The sequence below is a fragment of the Lepidochelys kempii genome, chromosome 1 (assembly GCF_965140285.1).
Source record: "Lepidochelys kempii isolate rLepKem1 chromosome 1, rLepKem1.hap1, whole genome shotgun sequence".
Lineage (NCBI taxonomy): Eukaryota > Metazoa > Chordata > Testudines > Cheloniidae > Lepidochelys > Lepidochelys kempii.
This window is the reverse complement of record NC_136380.1, coordinates 252107830-252129071: the sequence shown is the minus strand read 5'-3', so window position 1 is coordinate 252129071 and position 21242 is coordinate 252107830. Positions and strand designations below refer to the sequence as shown.

Sequence of the window (21242 nt, the reverse complement as noted above, 5' to 3'; positions counted from 1 at the left end):
TCCCACTGCCTTCATTGAGGCTCTTTTTGGGTGCATGGGCATGTAACAAATTGCAGAATCAGGACCTCAGATCATTTAGGTATATAGGTCAAAATCAACATCATCAAAATGCACCTGAATATTGCTCCTGTTTTCTTGTGTAGGGCCCTGGCTCTGCAGCATTCCCTCATCCCCCATTCTCGTCCTTTCCCAGATTGGTCTTGTGCTGTTCTATGCAGATCCCATTACCAGTCTCAGTCCTCCTCCATGATTCTCTTGTCATATTGACCCATCTCACATAGCCCCTTCTCAGTACTGCAACACCCTAGCACTCTGATACTCCTGTGCTCCTCACGTCAGCTTTCGCAGTTCCCTTCCTACATCCTCTCCTTGTGGCTTTTCTCTATGTTCAAGTATCTCCCTAGACACACTTGCTTACTAAAGTAGATCCAACTGTAAACAGAAAATGCTGTCAATCCCGTATAATGTCAAATAGTGTCTAATGCTCACACAAGCCATGGAACATCAATGTACCGATCAGAAACTGCTTAACAAAAGATGAAGCCCTTTGCACAACTAAAATGAAAATAGCATACAATATTAACCAAAAGGAAAGGATCTTAAACCATGCCATCTGTCCATGTCGGTCACAGATAGATACCATATGCTGGAGTGACTATATGCTAAAGGACACTCCTGTAGAGGCTTGAATTCTGCTGCTCTCACTGCACGCATGTGAATTGTTTGAGACTCTGGTGCCAGAATTTGACAGGGGGTGGAGAGGGGCGTGTAGGGAAGACGCCCCCGCTAACCACACACAGCTGGAGAAGGAGAGGGAGGAGGACAGCGTGAGGAAGGGTTGGACCTGCCTTTCATGCTGAACTTTAAATACCTTTGCACAGCACAGATCTGTCAAACCTAGTAAGGTCAGAAGGGTTTCTCTACAGAGAGAAGAGTGCACTGCAGCCTGAGTGTTACTAGCTTTAAAGCCTGGACACAGAGGTTTGCAAAATGAATGTAGACCCTTTTCAGGTAAGTAGTATGGTATATGCAGGTGTATCTGGTATGGCAGGCGAAATGATACTGCTCTTTGGGGAGGACGGATGGCTTTTGCTCCTCTGATCTTGTACTGTGTTTGTGAGACACAGCACATTATTATCCACTTCTGGTATGTGAGGAAACCAGCAGTTGTGGTGCTTAGTCGGCTCCCTCCTTGACAGTGAATGCACTTTTCTGTTGTAAATTATATTTATATGTGTGCAGTAGTAACAAAAATTAAACAGTAAACCAGAGATGGAGACATGTTATAGCAACATCATAAGACCACTGCTAATGTATTTTTGTGTGTATATGGCAGATAGAATAAAAAAAGAAGTGACCAGAAAGATATTGGAGATTTCAAAATATGTGTGAGAAGAAGACAGTGCCTATTATGATAGCCAGTTTCTTTACTGGTTTTGAGGGATTATTTTGTTAAATGCTGGGTTTTTATTGTCTCTTGTTACTTTTTTTTTTAAAGTTCTGATTGCTCTGGCTATTTTGAATCCATAGCTTCCAAAAGTAGATGACAATCTGCTGAAGTACACGTCATTAAGCTGTGGGCAATATTTTTACTGTAGGAACAAATGAGAGAAGTAGTCCACGATCAGTGGTATAGGTAAATTATTAGGGCCAAATTCTGTACTCATTTGCCCTAGTGCAACTGTATCAAGGTCCGAGTGGAACTGCAAAGAAAATGAGAAGGTATAGCAATTTAAGAATGGAAATTCACAGAAGATCAAGGGTAAAATTTTCGATAGTACCAAAGTGACCTAGAAGTCTAACTCCCATTTTTCAAAAGTGATTGAGGAGCATAAGTGTGTATCTACACTGCAATTAAACACTTCTGGCCAGCCTGTGTCAACTGACTTGGGCTGGCAGGGCTGAAAAATTGCAGTGTAGACATTTGGGCTCGGGCTGGAGCCTAAGCTCTGGGAACCTCTCCGTTTGTGGGGGTCTCAGAACTCAGGCTGCAGCCTGAACTCAAATGTCTACACTGCAAATGTACAGCCCCACAAGCCCAAGTAATCTGAATCGGGCCAGACGCGGGTGTTTAGTTGTAGTGTTGACAAACCTAAGTCTCCTTGAAAGTCAATGGGATTTAGGCTCATAAGTGCCTGGATCACTTTTGAAAAAGAAACTTAGACTCCTAAGTCACTTAGGTGTGTCTGAAAAATTGATCTTGTGTCAGGTTTTGAAGTAGGAGTATATTTCCATTTATAAATATTCCAACTCTGGAGTTTAGTAACATTGGGTGAAATCAATTGTGTTCAGTAGGGCTGGGATTTTACTCTTCATTCTTAATTTAATGAACTCCAAAATATATGATAATGAATGGCAGATTTTGAAATGAGTCATATTTTCCCTCTTAGGTGTGCACTGTGGATCTCCAAATTTTGGAACATCATGTGTGCCTGAAAGGCCAACAGCAGTCTCTATGCAAAACATTCAACCTACTGGTATTACAGTTTCTTGCAAAATACTTGGGTCTAAACAACCCCATTCTGTCTGCATTAGGTGTTTTGGTCCAAAATGGTATTTAAGCCAACCATCTTGTTTTTATTTTAGTGCCTTAAAAGGACAGAATGGGGAGAAAATTGCTGAACTCAATTTATTCCTGAGCTCTTTTGGATTTTCCTTAGTCTCCCCAGATGCAAATTAATTAGGACTGGTTACCTGTGTTTGTTTTGTTCTGATATATTTATATAGAGCAATCATATCTCCCCCCCAGCCTGATTTTGGATAGGCTAAACAAGCCAAGTTCTTTGAGTCTCCTTTCATAAGACAGGTTTTCCATTCCCCAGATCATCCTAGTAGCCCTTCTCTGTACCTGTTCCAGTTTGAATTCATCCTCCTTAAACATGGGAGACCAGACCTGCACACAGTATTCCAGATGAGGTCTCACCAGTGCCTTATATAACGGTACTAACACCTCCTTATCTCTACTGGAAATACCTTGCCTGATGCATCCCAAGACCGCATTAGCTTTTTTCACAGCCATATCACATTGGCGGCTCACAGTCATCCTGTGATCAACTAATACTCTGAGGTCGTCCCCCTCCTCTGTTATTTCCAAGTGATGCATCCCCAGTTTATAACAAAAATCCCTAAATGCATGACCTTGCACTTTTCACTATTAAATTTCCTCCTATTACTATTACTCCAGTTTACAAAGTCATCCAGATCTTCCTGTATGATATCCCATTCCCTTTCTGTATTGGCAATACCTCCTAGCTTCGTGTCATCTGCAAACTTTATTAGCACATTCCCACTTTTTGTGCTGAGGTCAGTAATAAAAAGATTAAATAAGATTGGTCCCAAAACTGATCCCTGAGGAATTCCACTAGTAACCTTCTTCCAGTCTGACAGTTCACCTTTCAGTATGACTGGTTGTAGTGTCCCCTTTAACCAGTTCCTTATCCACCTTTCAATTTTCATATTGATCCCCATCTTTTCCAATTTAGCTGAAAACTCCCCATGTGGAACCGTATCAAATGCCTTACTGAAATTCAGGTAAATTAGATCCACTGCGTTTCCTTTGTCCAAAAAATCTGTTACCTTCTCAAAAGGAGGAGATCAGGTTGGTTTGACACAATCTACCTTTTGTAAAACCATGTTGTATTTTGTCCAAATTACCATTGACCTCAATGTCCTTAACTACTTTCTCCTTCAAAACTTTTTCCAAGACCATGCATACTACAGATGTCAAACTAACTGGCCTGAAGTTTCCTGGATCATGTTTTCCCTCTTTCTTAAAAATAGGATCTATGTTCGCAATTCTCCAGTCATACAATACAGCCCCTGAGTTTACAGATTCATTAAAAATTCTTGCTAATGGGCTTGCAATTTCATGTGCCAGTTCCTTTAATATTCTTGGATGAAGATTAAATCGGGGGGCCCAGATAGTCTCATTAAGCTGTTCGAGTTTGGCTTCTGCCTCACATGTGGTAATATCTACCTCCATATCCTCATTCCCATTTGTCATCCTACCATTATCCCTAAGCTCCTCATTAGCCTCATTAAAGACTGAGGCAAAATATTTGTTTAGATATTGGGTCATGCCTAAATTATCCTTAACCTCCACTCCATCCTCAGTGTTTAGCGGTCCCACTTCTTCTTTCTTTGTTTTCTTCTTATTTATATGGCTATAGAACTTTTTACTATTGGTTTTAATTCCCTTTGCAAGGTCCAACTCTACATGGCTTTTCGCCTTCTCACTTTATCCCTACATGTTCTGACCTCAGTAAGGTAGCTTTCCTTGCTGATCTCTGCCATCTTCCACTCCTTGTAGGCTTTCTGCTTTTTCTTAATCACCTCTCTGAGATGCTTGCTCATCCAGCTTGGTCTACAACTCCTGCCTATGATTTTTTCCCCTTTCTTGGGATGCAGGCTTCTGATAGCTTGTGCAACCTTGACTTGAAGTAATTCCAGGCCTCCTCCGCCTTTAGCTCTTCAGTCCAATCCACTTCCCTAACTAATTTCCTTCATTTTTTAAAGTTAACCCTTTTGAAATCAAAAACCCTAGTCACAGATCTATTTTTGTTTATCCTTCCATTTAGTTTGAACTGAATGAGCTCATGATCGCTGGAACCAAGATTGTCCCCTACAACCATGTCTTCTATGAAGTCCTCACTACTCACCAAAACCAAATCTAAAATGGCATCCCCTCTTGTTGGTTCAGCAACTACTTGATGAAGGAATCCATCAGCTATCGCATCCAGGAAAATCTGAGCCCTATTGTTATTACTAGCACTTGTCCTCCAGTCTATATCTGTGAAGTTAAAGTCTCCCATGATCACACAATTCCCATTAGTATTTACTTCATTAAAAACATTAAAGTCATAGTTTGGGGCTAACTGCACTTCTGACCCCTCCTCAATCTCCTTAAAGGCACCTCTCTGTGGGTGGAGACTTCTTCCCCCTTCCTCTTGGCTGGATGTGTAGGTTTGCAGATCTCTGCAGTTCATTGTGATTATCCCAGCAGGTCAGATAACAGGCCAACATCTGCACTTTGCCCTTCTCTGCACCTGTTCTAGCCTGAATTCATCTCACGTGAACTTGGTTGACCAGAATTATATATAATATTCCAGATGAGGTCTCACCAGTGCCTTCTACAACAGCATTTTTTGAGTCTTCTCATATATGAACACTTAAAAATACAAATTATACTCTATTTATAGAAGTTGTATTTAAGTGTGCAATTTCTTCAAAACGCAACTCCTCCTGTCTTAAATCTTGGCTCACCCATCCTGTTCCCAGTGTTGCCTCTCTGCTCCTCTTCCTCCCCTCTCTCCATCCCCTTTACCCTCCTCTGTTTGTTTGGCTGCTGCACTAATTCTGCCCCTCCGTCCTCTCCAATTTGCCTCCTTCCCCTCCCCTACCCCGGTACCCTCGTTTTCAACAAGTAGCAAATTCTGAAGACCGTTAAGGGCAAAATGAGCACAAGAGATTCACTGAGATGCTCAAACTGCTTGAGAAGTGACATGCTCAGAAACAGCAAGGTAGGTAATTCTGCTGGGTTAGCCAATGTAGTTAATTTTGACACAACAGATCCCTTGTAATTCTCTTCTTCAGGCTGTCTCCCCTCTCTCTCTTGGAGTCACTTAACAGTGGAGTTTGATTAAGTTAAGAAGGTAGCTACTTGATGACTGAGACTCCTCTGGCTAATCTGCTGCTCCCTTGAATACCTGTTTCCTTAAAGGAGCCATGTCCTAGACAGCAGCTGACTGGTCCAGTCTTCACTACCCCTAAAAGGGCACAGACTGCCCTGTTCACAGTATACTCCTTCCTACAAGCTCATGTACCACCAGTGTTACATAAACCACAGTTTGGGAACCACTGGTCTATTGCAACATGTCTGAGGCATAAAGAACTACACATCGCAAAACAATGTTGCCAATTTCCAAGAGTAGAAAAGCCTCTGTTCCTGTTTTGTTTTAAAAATGACTCGATTCAACACATTAAAGTTAAGGGCCAAACGGAATTTATTAGGGTTTGAGTACATGGTTAAAGTCACGTGATCTAAAAAGATCAGTTTTTATAGTTACTGTGCAGGTTTTGCACCTCTGATTATATACCATGCCAACTCACAGCTTCCTCCTTTGTCAGACATATTAATCTGAGCTATTATGGAGCTCTGTACAGGGTTCTAAATATTATTTTAATTGCACTGTTGCCTGGATTTGAATATGTTTTAGAACACAGCTTTTTAAAGTTAAATGCCCTCTCCACTTGCCTGACGTCTGTGTAATAGATTTGTTTTTTCCCCCAAAAAACTGACTTGCATACAGAACATCAAACTCATCTGGTGCTAATATTTTAGAATTGTTTCTCATTGGTTAAAATTTTTCCTCATTAAATCGTGCAGACTATTGACCTTTTTCTTACACAAGTGCTTCTTGTGTGAATGGCTTCCATTAGTCTGCTGCCATACTGTCTACTACTGCTGTTTCCCTCAGGCTTCACAAGCTAAGTAGAGTTGGAATGGGGAGGTATTCATATGAGAAGCCTCCAGAAAACAAACATGTTGTGGGAAGTGGTGTTGATGATTCAATAGATGGCAATCTTTCCTCTACGCTGCAGTGTTTTAGCCTTTGTCTCTACACAAGGGTTTTACCCACCCCTTCCCAAACCATGTAGACCCCTCAATCACGTGCTTATTTGTGCTTTGATCCCATGCTTCTTTGCACAACTGGGGAGATGAGTTAAAGTTGGAACAGTTTGCACTGGTACTGCTATTTTTCACATCCCATCCTAAACTATTACTTAATGTTGTTTGTATGCTGTGAAACAGCTGCTGGTTTACCCTGTCAAAGTCAGATTCAGGACTGACATAATTTGTCAGACCACTCTGTTTATTAGCAAAGCACTTTGCTAATGCACCCAGATGTGAGCCCCTCTCTGAGGCTCAAGATAACTTATTTATACAGCTAAGCCAAAGCCAATTTAACATAAGAGACAAAAGAAAGCAGAAACTGACAAATATACATACATATCTTATTTGCATATTAACGTTTACCAATCTCCTAGCTCAGTAGGCGCTCTAAGTTAATTAGTTTGAGGACCCATTGTCTCGCACTCCTTAATGTTTCTCTTCCTGACAACTATATTTCAACAAACCCTTCAAGTAGCATTTCTTTAATGAATTATAATTTCAATATAATTCATTCTACTTTCACAATCCCTCCTTTTGGTCAAGCTACACAATGACCAACAATGACTGGGTTCCACATATCGATCGTTCTTTATCTCTTTGTTCATCAGTGATATTTGAAATTATCAAATTAGCACTCTGGTTTGGGGCAGCTATCTGTGTAGCATGCCTGACACAATTTTGGATACAACAGGAAAGTAACTGAAAACATACAAAAATTATTAGGATTCCAAACAGGAGAGTTAGGGCTCCCTAAAACAACCAGTTTCCTATGCCAGAGAAATTGAAAAGGTTACTTAGCCACTTCCATAAAGAACTTGGCTCTTCGTGGGGAAGATATGTGATTTGTTCTAAGTGGCTAGCACGAGCTATTACCTCATTGGTGTTGTCTGGTGTATACACACAGCAGTCTTTTCCAATGAGAGCACAAGTCCCTCCTTTTGCCACCAGCACTTTGTCCAATGTCTGACAGTTTTGGAGGGCCATCTGTCAGATTGCCCCTGATTCTTTGGCCAGGGCTCTTAAACTTTCTCCGGTTTCATTTGCCATTATTTCAACTACTGCTTGTAACCTTAGGACCCTTTTTGCATGATGTATTACTCCCCCTAATGATATTAAGGAACTGCCAATGGCCTCTTCCCAGGTTAAGGGGCTTATGTTATTTACATACCATTGGGCATCTGTTAAGTCCCTTCTTTTTCGCCTGAAATTGTGGAGGCGTTCTCGAGGGAAGGTTCCTAGCACTCGGAATTGTGGGAAGAGTCGGGCGGGATAACAGATTCCTGACCAATTAGCTGGTAGTGCGGTATAAGCTCTGGTCCCACACACCCAGTGATGGCCTATTAAGGCCGGGAAGGGTCGGTTGCACCCATTTGTCATATAGGTGTTTGCAAAGGAGGAGTAGTGTCCCCCAAAGGGTACAGGGTAATTCTCCTCACGAGGAGTGGTGTTATTTGCATGACATTGAAAGATTGTATTGTGTTCACTAAGGTTACTGTAGGGGGAACATGAGATTGATTTCTCTGTTTGATCCCAGGTTGAGAAAAAATTCATATCTCCATACCCGGCCCGCCACTTTTTAGTTTTGTTTGAATAATCCCATACACCATTGGCCACAATATGCTGAAGGCAACGGCTTTTCCCCAGATCCAGCCCTGTCCCATTTAACACCCAACACCAATGACCTTTTCCCTCCACCACACTTATCCATTTAGATGCATTTATTCCCACTGCTTCCCAAGTGTCATTGCTGTTCCATATTTTGTTAAACGGACGAGATCCTCCAGTGAGGTCTGAGGACTTGAGTGGGATAGCCAGGACAGGAACACCAGTTTGAGAGTGGGCTGGGATGTGGCTGCAGACCCAGCAATTAGAAATATTAAGGGTCTGAGCTATCCACACCTGCTGCTGGATAAAAGAATTGTCATCGTGGTCTCCCCAGACCGTAAGATACCAGCAGCCGAGGAACAGGCAGAGGCGCATGTTGGAGGCAAGGCTCTTCTGGTTCTGACAACCTCAACTGAGGGAATCGCAGTCACGGTTTTACGCCCACCAAGCGCTAGGCTCGCTACTGCTTTTTTTTTTTTTGTTCGTCGTCTGCTTCTGGCAACTCTTATGAGAGCGTAGATTGTAAGGTATTGCAGACTGTTCCTCTACGTCTTCTTTTGGAGTCAAAATTGACTCTGCGTTGTCCTGAGGTGGTGATTGGTTCTCTGGGGGTGGTGCCTTCTTACACTGTGAAGCATGTATCCACGCTGCGATGCCAGATAGTTTAACAGTCGTCTGTGTAGTAAGCAGTACCTGATGAGGACCCTTCCACCAGGGCTCCACGACGTGCTTTCGATGATGGCGCCGTACGTAGACCCAATCACCTGGCTCTAGGTTGTGGCACGCGTCGGAGGTGGGTTCCGTGGGCCAGGCGACTCGAACCTGTGAATGGAAGTGACTTACAGCTTGCATTAGTCCCTTGCAATACTGAAGGAGCGCACTGTGAGTCAAATCTGGAACGGGAGTGATGGTAGTCATAGCTCGCATAGGGCGTCCCATAACAATTTCAAAAGGGACTTAATTTATGCCTTTGGGATGGAGTGGATCTCATGTCCATAAGGGCTACTGGCCAGCTTAATCCTGTAGAGTCACAAATTTTAGCAAGCTTATTCTTAAGTACACCATTTGGTCTTTCAACTGCACCTGCACTCTGTGGGTGGTAGGGACAGTGCAACAGATGTTTGATATGCAATATATGGTCCAGGTGTTGAACAAGTTGTCCAGTAAAATGCGTACCCCGATCACTGGACAGAGTAGCAGGAATTCCCTTGACAGGCATAATATGATTTAACAAACATTTGGCAACAGACAGTGAGTCAGCCTTGCGACAAGGAGAGGCTTCAATCCAACCAGAGGATAAACATACCATAACCAATATAAATTCATATTGTTGACACTTAGGCATTTTGTGCAAGAACGGTGCTTGAGGCCTGAGAGAGAGAACCCCTGGGCCACTTTTACAGGTTTACCAATATTATGGCTTTGGCAAATGGTACAGGCCGCACAGTGGCGGGCTGTAAAAGAGCTAAAATGGAGGGGCCCACCATCCTGTCTTTGTTACAGCAGAGACCATCCCCTCCTTTCCTACATGCGAAACACTGTGTAGCAGGGCAGCCAGAGATGGGTAGAGTGAAAAGGGGGCTATAAAGGTGCCAGTAGGCGAGTGCCAAAAGGAATCGGGATGTAGAGAGCAACCTTGGGCAACCCAGGATTCTCTCTCAGTTTCTGGGGCAGAGTCTTGGAGCAGGGTGAGGTCAGTGAGGGACCAGGAGGGTAAGAGGAGAGCGGAGAACAAAGGAATCAGACATTTTGACTAGACGCGTTGCAGCAGCCACAGCACGCAGGCAGGGGGGTAAGCCTTGGGCAACAGGGTCTAAAGTGGCAGAGAAATAAGCCACTGGGCGGTTCTTTTCTCCGTGCATCTGAGTGAGAACTCCAAGTGCACACCCAGATTGTTCGTGGCAGAAAAGGGTAAAAGGCTTAGAATAGTCAGGCAGCCCTAAGGCAGGGGCAGAAGCCAAACCCTGTTTGAGGGAAACAAAGGCAGAATTGGCCTCAGGGCCACGGCATGGGGTCAGGCACAGAGAATCGAGTGAGTTCCTGGAGAGGTTTTGCAAGGGAGGCATATTGGGGAATCCATTGTCTGCAAAATCCAGCCATGCCTAAAAACTTCCGGACCTGGCGTGGGGAGCGGGGTCGGGGAAAGCTAAGGATAGCTTGGACGCGGGTGGGAGAAAGTGCACAGGAACCCTGGGAGAGGGGAAAGCCAAGGTATGTGACAGAAGCTTGACAGAGTTGTAGTTTAGAGCGAGAAGCTTTGTGACCCTTATTTGCTAGGGCAGTAAGGAGCACTGAAGAGTCAGTTTCAGAGGCAGACAATGAAGGGGAACAGAGGAGTAGATCAGCTACATATTGGACTAGTGTGGACCTGGACGGGAAAACAAGGTCAGCAAGGTCTCGGGCTAATGCTTGGGGAAAATATGATGGGCTTTCAGTATACCCCTGGGGCAGTGTGGTCCATGTGTACTGTTGCCCCTTGTAAGAAAAGGCAAACGGGAACTGGGAGTCAGGGTGAACCTGGACAGAAAAGAAAGCAGAGCACAAACCAACAACAGTAAAATGAGTTGCATCTGGTGGGATAGAAGCCAGAATCTTTGAGAGAGGCAAGTTTTGATTCTGTCCACCTATGATTTGCCTCTTCCCACCACTGCATGAAACAATCAACCTCTCCTTTTGCCAATTTAGTTTTAGGTTGGCCGAGTTTGTCTTTTAAGACGTCTACTCGGTCTTTGTCCCAAGATCCTAACAGTGGCCCCTGAATTTTGGGATTCTCCTGAGTTAGCCTTTTGCATTCCCATACACCTCTTTCCCCCCCGCCCCTCCCAGGTCAGCCTTGTGAAGCCATCCCCCACACATGTCATGAGGTTTTCTGTTCATTAAAACACAAAAATGCTAGCAACAAGACCAACACCACAGACAAACAACACAAAACATAGATCCATGGTATTCTGAGTTTTTCTTCTTCTGGCGCCAGCTTGCTTGTAAAGTCTAAAAACAAAAGAAACAATTTCCACCCCCCTGGTGGGGACAGATTATTGCTTAATAATAATACCACTTTCTTTTACAAATTTCCTTGCTAATTGCAGGAAAAACAGAAGAATTACCTCCAGACTATACTTATTTTGTTCTATAGTCAGGCTGTTCTATAGTCAGGCTAGTGAATTACCCCACTCACTGATCATTTATGAAATTCATGAGGTGGTATACCTCAGTTTCCCCTCTTGTGCAACAGACCATGATTGCAATAGTTTCTCTGCTGTACCAAGCTATAAGTTTATTCTCAGGTAATAGCTGAGACACAGCTTCAGACTTTAGCACTATACACACACACAAAATTCTCTTTTGCCTAACATCCCTTGCACTGTGATTACTCTTTTACACAACTGTACCCCGATTACACTTCCATCTTGTACAACTAGACACAACCAGGAGCAGCCAAGTTAAGTTCCAATAGAAACCCCTTACATCCTTTAGTGATTTTGATTACATTACCCAATAGTCAAACAATTTTGATCAGATTCTCTCTCTGCCTGCTGCAGTCCCTTATAGACCATTTCTGTGGGAAAAGGGCCCATTTTCCCTCAGAATAGCTGTAAAGGCTTCTGGGGACAGAAGCGTAGTGGTGGTAGTAGCCACTCTACCTGACCCCCTTAGCCTAGACCATTTTTCCAGAAATTTACAGGAGTCCGGACTCTTCCTAAAATACATAAACTGAGCCGGCGTTCCTTTAGGGAACTGTCCCGACTTAGAAGTCTGGTTACCCATACAGGAGGACTTTACACACCAATCACACAAGAAGGAAAGTCGGGTTCGTCGGAGCGATGCCCGGTGCAACACACAAAAGGAGCCCACAGGCTACTGCCTCAATCGCCCTTGCTTTCACACCAAAGGTTTTACCCAAGGCGCGGTGCGGCTGCGATTGTGCATATTTCACTCACTCAGACCGTGGGGACAGGAACCTTTTGATCAGCCGATCCCCGGACGGAGACAGCGCCCAGACTCAAACACAGCACAGGGAGGACGGATAGACGCAGAGACAAGACAGTCCTCAGTCTGGACAAAACACAGAAATAATTACCTGACCAGATTCCTGATGTCGGATCCCTACCAGAACAGAGTAGGAACCAACAGGTTCGATAGCGTAGACTTCACTGTGGTCATGCACCCTTCCGTTCTGGCGGAGGACTGCTCGGGCCAAATGCCCAGGTGCCGGCTTGCCACAGCCGTCCTAAGAACAGTCAGGAGTCACACGGCCCCAGTGAAGATGGTTGCCATCTCGGTGGAGCCTCCAAATTGTCAAAGTCAGATTCAGGACTCCCATAATTTGTCAGACCACTCTGTTTATTAGCAAAGCGCTTTGCTAATGCACCCAGATGTGAGCCCCTCTCTGAGGCTCAAGATAGCTTATTTATACAGCTAAGCCAAAGCCAATTTAACATAAGAGACAAAAGAAAGCAGAAACTGACAAATATACATACATATCTTATTTGCATACTAACATTTACCAATCTCCTAGCTCAGTAGGAGCTCTAAGTTAATTAGTTTGAGGACCCATTGTCTCACACTGCTTAATGTTTCTCTTCCTGACAACTATATTTCAACAAACCCTTCAAGTAGCATTTCTTTAATGAATTATAATTTCAATATAATTCATTCTACTTTCACACCCCCTAATGGCATGGTGAAGTGACCTCTCTATATCCCTTACCTACCATGCAATAGTGTTGTAATCTATAGTTAGTTAATGATTGTACGGTGTTTTGAAACCCACGGCTGAAAGGTGCTATATTTGTATTACTGTAGCACCTAGCAGCCCCAGTCCTGGACCAGGACCTCACTGTGCTAGGCACCATACAAACACAGAACAAAAAGACAGTCCCTGCTCCAAATAGCTTATAATCTATACCAGCCCTACGCCCTCTGGAGACTCCCCATACTGGGAGAATCCTCTTTGTGCTATTTGAGCATCCCAAAGGGAGTGGCACCTGGCAGAAAATGTTCCCTCAGCCTCTGGTGATCAGTGCACAGTCTAACACAAGTACAAAAGCTGGTCTGGAGAAGTAACAATAATTTATTTTTAAAATGAACATTGTTCTGTGTATCACTGCGCCAGAAAATGTTGTCCCTCAATGAGTCCTTCCCTTTTGACTTCAGGGGCAGTACTGGGGGTACAAGGAAAGCCAGATTCCCTTGCTGAACCAAAGGCTGCAGACTCTGCCTTTGCTCTTAGCAAGGCCTCTATCCTGGCGTTGTTTTTGTCTTACACCGAACTCTCAGTGATTTTAGTAGGAGTTCTGCATGAGGAATGCTCTCTGGAGATGACCCCGAAAATACAGTTCTGAAGAATATCTTCGAGAGAAATGGAAAAGATGGTCTAGTGAATTGAGTGCTAGTCTGAGACTTGTGGGTTTATTTTCCTGCTCAGTCACAGATTTCTTGTGTGTGCCCTTGGGCATGTCACTTAGGGTCAGATTTTTCCACAGGCATTTAGGCACCTAAAGATACAGATAAGCACTTAGTGAGATTTTTTTGAAAGCACCTAACCAAGTTAAGTGTCTAACTCCTATTGATTTAAATACCTTTTGAGGATCTGGGCCTCTGTGCTTCAGTTCCCCCTCTGTAAAACAGGGATAATATTACTTTCCTACCTCAGAGGCGTTTTGTGAGGACAAATACATTAAAGATTGTGAGGTGCAATCTCACCATGGTAATGCAGGCAGAGCACGCCTTAGGTAGTGCATGGTAGAAATTGTGCTTAATTGTTTGAGGAAGAAAACATAATATGTTTTGAATGAATATAAACGCAAGCATATCTTACCGTCCGTCACTAGTCATTCAGCCTTTCATTGACTTTTTACATTTGCTGCACTGTGTCTTTAATTTTGGTACCACCCTGAGCGAAAGTCATCCCTGAAGTGCTATTTTGAGGGTGTAAGTGGTGCCTAGACCTTGTGATGGCTCTCTGCACTGCATATGCATGTATGTATGTAGTTCTGCTGAATCCTAAGGCAATGATTTAATGAAAGGAAAATCTAAAAGAAAGTCTTTTTTCACAATATATAAGATAAACGAATGTTAAATCCTCAAGTGTGCATGAAGTGAGCTTGGTGTGTCTGAGAGGTGAAGCTGGACATTGTTGGGGGCTTAGTGACACCAATCATGACACATCCTTGCACGGGTGGCTCATCCCCAGCATACGTCAGAGTAGCCATAATACTTTTCTAAGCTACACCAGCAGAAGCAGCTCCCTATGCTAACCCAGGATGGCAAGAGTACACTTCGGCTGTGCCTTGGCGCGCTCCCTGTGCTGGGGCAATGCTCAGATGTCTGTTTAAGGCAGCAGTAAGTCCACTTTGAGTGGCTGGAGGAGGGCAAAGGGGACTTACTGCAGAGCAGAATAGGGCCCTACCTGTATAGCTGAATTTAAAAGAGTTTGTTTTATCTTTCAGGAGACTATGTACATTGAAGAAAACCCCTATAAGAATGATATGATCTCTTTGATTGTCTCTCTGAAAGAAAAGGTTGGGGCTTTGGCTAAAGTTCTGCGCATATTTGAGGTAAATATTTTGCTTTTCTCTGTGTCTTTAAAATATCAGGACTTCCAGTGCTACCCCCCTGTTTTCAAATGATCCTGGGCTGGGGGGTGTTTCTTTTCTGGGGTCTAATTTTCTTTGATTACTTTCAGCTGAGAGATGACTTTTTAAAAAAAAGCCCCTCAAAACCAACTCTTCAGTCACTTGTGCAAGGGTTAAAAAAAAATCTGAATTTTTCCCATTCTCAAAAAACGATTTAGCGAACAAAATGTACCTGAGAAGTAGTTGCATTTGACTAGCTTGTGGAGTGTGCCTGTGGATGTGTCCCTATATTTCATACCTATGAATGTATAGAGATTATAATCAGGCCTGATGCTTCACTTCCTTGCACCCTGTGTAGTCACTGACACTTGTACAAAGTGAGTGCATATTCTGTGTAAAATGCGATTGGATCAGAATGGCAGCGTTTTACATCCACTTTGCAGAGGTGCTTAGCACTACACAAGATGTGAGGCAGTTGAGAATCAGGCCCAGGATATGGGCTCCTGTGGGAAGAAAGGAGCTGCATTGCTGTTTAAAATGTCATCCATGCACATGCACACACGTTTCCCCAAATGTCATGGATAATGTTTAAAAAAAGCCCATGGAATTCGTGACACCTTTGACAGCCTTCGTTGTGACACATAGGGCTGTGAACATAATTCCAAGCAAATCCACTGGTTTCTTAGGTTTTTAGAACTTTAATATTAATCAATTGTTTCTTTGCACAATTGTTTAGGCAGATGAACTGCAGACTACATATTTTCTATTAGAAAATTGAATTGACTAGTAAATGAAAGGCATAGTACAAATGGAAACAAAATGTCTCAGGACATCTTCAATTCATTAAATGGAAGGGGAGTACATAACTATCAGAGCTAGTGTCAGCCTGTGAATTGCAGTATGGCCCTTTGACAGTATTTCCACTTTTTAGCGACATGCACGTCCTGAGGGGTTGTTTACACATACAGTTGTTTCTCATTAACTAACTCCATGTGTGGATATTTACACAGAGATACAGTGACTCTGCGCTGCTCCCAGGTGCCTGTCTCGGCACATTTGCCATGCTCCTATTGATCCCATCCATATTCCTGTCCTGTGGTAAGAATAGGAACAAGAGAATGATTGGCATGATCTTATATGAGCAAAGACTTATGAATCTGGAGGGGGATGAGGCTATACTCAGCACTCTCCCTGTGACACCACCCCCAGCCCCCCGCCCTCTTCCCACCATGGCCATGACCATGGAACACCAGAGAGGCAGAGTCTGGACAGAGGAAATTCGACAGATGGGGGGCATGATGACATTTACACTCAGCCTACCCAGCCCTCCCTTTCAATAGGAGTTCAGCCAAAGGAGCAGGTTTTCCATTTTTTTTTCACCCCTTCCACTGCATGAAGCAGAGGGGATGAAAATGGCTTTAGTGTTCAGGTTAGAAACAGCTTTGTTGGTCACATCTTTTTCACTCAATTGAGGGTGTACAGGGGACATCTTTTTTTCTTACTGGGGGAGCCTGTCTGCAGGCACCATGTCTGGCTTGGTGGTATTCCTTGGGCCCTTCTCAAAGGAGACTGCACATGGAAGAAATCTATGGATTTCTGGTTGTCTATGGGCATGTTTAAGCCTCCTTAATCTGTTTAAAACCATGCCACATTTGTGCATGAAATAGGGGGTGGGGAAAGCCAACACAAAGGCTACAAAATATGGTTCAAATGAAATTGTTCCTTGGAACTGAGCCTGCATTCTATGAATCTGTTGCCTACTGAAGCTAAGCCTAGTCCCCCACAGAGATCTTCATATTGTGGTTCGAGGACCAGTGTGATGCATTTGGAGCTGCTCCGTAATAATTTATTACTATTGTGTGTTGGCCTGGCTATTGGCATGTTTTCTGTGTGGCTATATTGGGTTAAATCAACAGGAGAGAGTGTATGGGGAGGGGGGACGGGGGGAAACAAACAGGAAAGGAAAAGAATAGCTCCTGATAACTCCCAAGAGTTTGTGGAGAGTGATAGCTTTGGCATTGACCCTTCTCTATTAGCTGTGGTAATTTTTGACTCCTCTTCAGCCAGCCTACAAAACTAGTTTGGACCAGGACAGGAAAAGGCCAGCTGTCACAGGCTGACTAGCCCCTTTGAGAGGGAGCAGGGTTCAGTGCATCTCTGATTACTGCTGCTCAGCTGGGCTTAAGGGAAGGCACCTGGGGGCTGTAATACTTTGGTCTAATTTTGGTTGTTGGGGTTAGTGTGTGAGTGCTGGTGGCCTGTGATATACAGAAGGTCAGACTAGATGATCTTGTGGTCCATTCTGGTCTTAAACTTTGATTCACATGGGCCTTATAAAGGGAAAGACACCAGCAAGGAAAGGGCTGCCTTCAGGCATAACATTAAAGAGATTGATTAGGGAGAAAAAGAAGAGTGAACCTGGCAAGAGGTAGCCAGAGTCCTGGGCTAGAGAAACTTGTCTCCAGGCGAGTTCTGAGAAGGCAGCATCTGGGGACAGGTGGCAGAATGTATAATATTAAAAACACAGTTCTTAATATTAATCCTAGAAAGTCATAGAATTGTAGGGCTAGAAGCGCCTGGAGAGATCATCTAGTCCCTTTCCTCTGCACTGAGACAGACAGGACGAAATAAACCTAGACCATTCCAGACAGGTGTTTTGTCTAACCTGTTCTTAACCTCCAATGGTGGAGATTGCACAACCTCCCTTGGTAACCTGTTGCAGTGCTTATCTATCCTTCTGCAGTTTTTCCTAATAGCTAACCTAAGTCTTCCTTGCTACAGATAAAGCTAATTATTTCTTTGCCTGCTTTCAATGGACATGGAGAACTGATCACCATCCTCTTTACAACAGCCCTTAAAATGTTGGAAGATTATCAGATCCCCACTCAAGACAAATAAAACTGGGCACGTTGAAACCTTTCTTCATAGGTCAGGTTTTCTCAACCTTTTATCATTTCTGTTGCTTTCCTCTGGATTCTTTCCAATTCGTTCACATTTTGTAAACTGTGGTGCCCCGAGCTGGAGACAGTAGTCCAGCTGAGGCCTCACCAGTGTTGTGTGGAGCAGAAGAACTACCTCCTGTGTTCTACACATGACATACCTGTTAATATACACCTGAACATTAACCTATTTTGCAACTGCTTCACATTGTTGGCTCATATTCAATGTGTGATCCATTATAACCCCCAGATCCTTTTCTGCAGTACAACTAGCTAAGCAGTTATTTCCCATTTTGTAGTTTGTGCATTTGAATTTTTTCCCCTCCTAAGTGCAGTAATTTACACTTGTCTTTAGTGAATGTCATCTTGTTGATTTCAGACCAATTCTCCCGTTTATCCAGGTTACTTTGGAGTCTAATTCTGTCCTCCTGAAGTGCTTGCAACCCCTCCCAGTTGATGTCATCCACAAATTGTATGAGTATACTCCCTAATGAAAATATTGACTAGTGCTGGACCCAGGACAGATCCCTGCAGGACCCAACTAGATATGTCCTCCCAGTTTGACAGCAAACCATTAATAACTATTCTTTGCTTATGGTTTTTCAACCAGTTGGGCACCCACTTTACCATAATTTCATCCAACCACATGTCCCTGGTTTAGAGAAGAAGCTTGTCTCCAGGGAGAGGGAGCACTCAGCATCTGGGGAAAGGTGGCAGGGAACATAATATACTGAGACAAGACATTTGTCCTCCAGAAGAAGAACCTGGCGAGAGATCACCTGGCCACAAAGGTGGTGGGGGAAGTGGGATATTTAATCATTGAGCAGTATGGTTTAAAACCATTCAAGGAAGAAGAGCCCAGGAATAGGTGAACTGTAAGAACTGTAAGGAGAGAGAGAGAGAGCGCGCGCTATTGTTGCTTGACATAAATAGGGTAAATCTCTCTGTTTTGGGGGGGAATGATAATGTAACCTTTTATTAATAAACAAGGCTGGCATGGGCACAAACACAGATAAGCCTGTTGTAATTCTTATATGGAGTCTGTAGTTCCATGGCCACCACTTGCCTCTACTTCCCTTTCATTAGGGCCTTTAAGAATTCACAAAGTTGCTAGTCACCTTCTCAGCCCCAAATTCTTTAATTCACTCTCCACCAAGCTGGCAACAAAGCTTGTCAAAAACAGAACAAAGTCCCAAAACAATCCTCAATTCCAGAGCCATGCAATCGCCTCGCTTAGGCTTCCATAGCTTACTGGCAGGCCTCCTACCTCTGGTAGTCTCAGATACTCTCAGTCACACTCTTCCCTTGCCCCTTCCTGCTGCCTTTTATATTTTAATGACCTGATTTCTCTCAGGTGGCATTCATCTTGTAATCATGGCTGGCTTGGCCCCAGGTTTTCTAGCCCACAGGGCAAGCCACCCTGTTACAGAGTCCCTAATGGGGAGGAGAGGAGGAAGGGACACTGCAGAGCCACACTTTGCCAGAAGGATGAATGGCAGGGTAGGCCTGTCCTATTACAGCCACGAGCATAGGATACCAAAAGATCTTTGGCATGTTTAAAAAGGAACATTGTGTCAAGAGAGGGGAAAGTTGTTTGTGGGAACCAGACTGCAACCCAGGCACCCGCTGGAGGTGTCAGAGGAATTAGGCCAGCTTAGGTTACCGGCAGGGGGCAGTAAGCCATTGTGTAACACAAGCATTAGTGTAGATGTTTGTTTTAAAATCAGTTTTCTCAAAAAGCTTTGTTCCTACAGTTAAACAAATGACATTTTGGTTTTAAGAAGGTGGCTTAGTCACTATATACCCCACTGGTCACAGAATCCTGAAGGGAAGAGTTGCAGAGGCTGATCCTATTCGAACCTGCTTGGTAAGCATGGTTGATACACAGGGAACTGAAGCCTATGGCCCGGTCTAGGAATGGGAATATTGCAGAATTCCACCCTAGGGGAGGTAAGGGCATGAGGCCGGACACCTGAGGGGGTGCACTCAGAGCAACCCAAAAGGGGATAGAGGTGCAGCTAGCCCTGCAATGGTGACACCAAATTTAAGGGAATCTCAATGTCCTTTTGGGGTCCACTGTATTTATTGTATGCAAAGAGCCCTCAAGGTCATGTCTGTGACTGAGGGACTGTCCATATGCACTGTTGTGTAATTTTGTGCTTTGAAACTGAGCTCTTGTTTTAGTACAATTCCCACTTGTATCCAGAAGTGGTATCTTTTGGTATCCTGTGTTCATGCACTGCACCCCTCCTATTAATAGGAATTGATATTTTATCTGTTAGAATGTTACCACCAGATTTGAATAATTTCTATGTAACTGCTTCTATGCATCTGACTGCTTTAAATTCAAACCAGGTTTGGGTAGATCTGTTTTTTGTCTTATGTTTATTCCTGATTTACATTCTTTCAATCAGTTTTCAGAGCCAGGTCTGTGACTCTGAGAAGTGCAATCAGTCAACGTGGATAACCATTCTGGTCCCCAAAAAAGGATGAGGTGCATGAGCAGGGTGACCACGTATCCCTTTAAACTGGCAATCTCTCTGTTTTCAGCAACAGGCGTAGAGCCATGTTTTTAGAAGTGCTGAGCATGCTCAGCTGGGACCAGATTTTCCAAGAGAGTTCGCTCCCATTTAGGCAGCAAAATAAATGGCCACATTTTCAGAAGACCTCAGGACATGGAGTGCAAATTGAGATGCTGAGCTCTCTTGAATATCTAGCCCTAGTGTTTTGTCCATGCTTTATAAGTTGTGGGACAAAACGTCCAGGCCAGATGGAACGCTAGAATGGTGCCCTGAAGGAGTCATCAACCAGCTGAGCTGATGAACCAGGCAGTAGGCTGGCTGAGTGCATTTGTTCCTCAAGCATCACTCAGTACCCAGTCCTGCCACCATTTGCTACCCGGCTCTACTTCCACCCCCAGAAGGTGGTTTGAGCATTGGCCTGCTAAACCCAGGGTTGTGAGTTCAATCCTTGAGGGGGCCATTTGGGATCTGGGGCAAAAATTGGGGATTGGTCCTGCTTTGAGCAGGAGGTTGGACTAGATGACCTCCTGAGGTCCCTTCCAACCCTGGGATTCTATGAAGGTTTCCCAGTGAGCCTCCCAACCCATCCTCCCCTGCAGGGTGAGCCAAATCCTCATGGAGTCAGAGGCTCATTCTTAAATTGAGCTGTGAATCCAGCTCCACCATTATAAGCAAGTGGTTACAAACCTAACCTGAGCCAGATTCTATGTATCCACTATCCCTGCCCCAGAGGCGAGTACCAGACTATATGGCAATCCATTTGGGAGATGAAAGGAAGCCTGTTTCCCTGTCCTTATTTACTACAGTCCAAATCTAGTCCCCATTAAAGTAAAAGGGAGTATTTCCCTTAACTTCAGTAAGCAGTGGATTGGTGATGACATTATGCCTGTGAGAACTGTTATTCGCCAAAATGTTTGTGGAAAGAGAA

At 43.9% G+C, this 21242-nt stretch overlaps 1 protein-coding gene across 3 annotated transcripts in view; it reads left to right on the top strand.

The window, feature by feature from the left end:
• Positions 1–800: 800 nt before the first annotated feature.
• Positions 801–21242, top strand: part of PAH (phenylalanine hydroxylase) — a 73800-nt gene continuing 53358 nt past the window's right edge. For all 3 annotated transcript variants that reach the window (XR_013634991.1, XM_078850512.1, XM_073323553.2), the window contains exons 1-2: positions 801–1011; positions 14728–14835. Coding sequence is in view for 2 of the 3 variants with exons in the window: in XM_078850512.1 (XP_078706638.1) it covers positions 991–1011; positions 14728–14835 (129 nt within the window). In the remaining variant the exon portion in view is untranslated. The remainder of the gene's footprint in view (positions 1012–14727; positions 14836–21242) is intronic.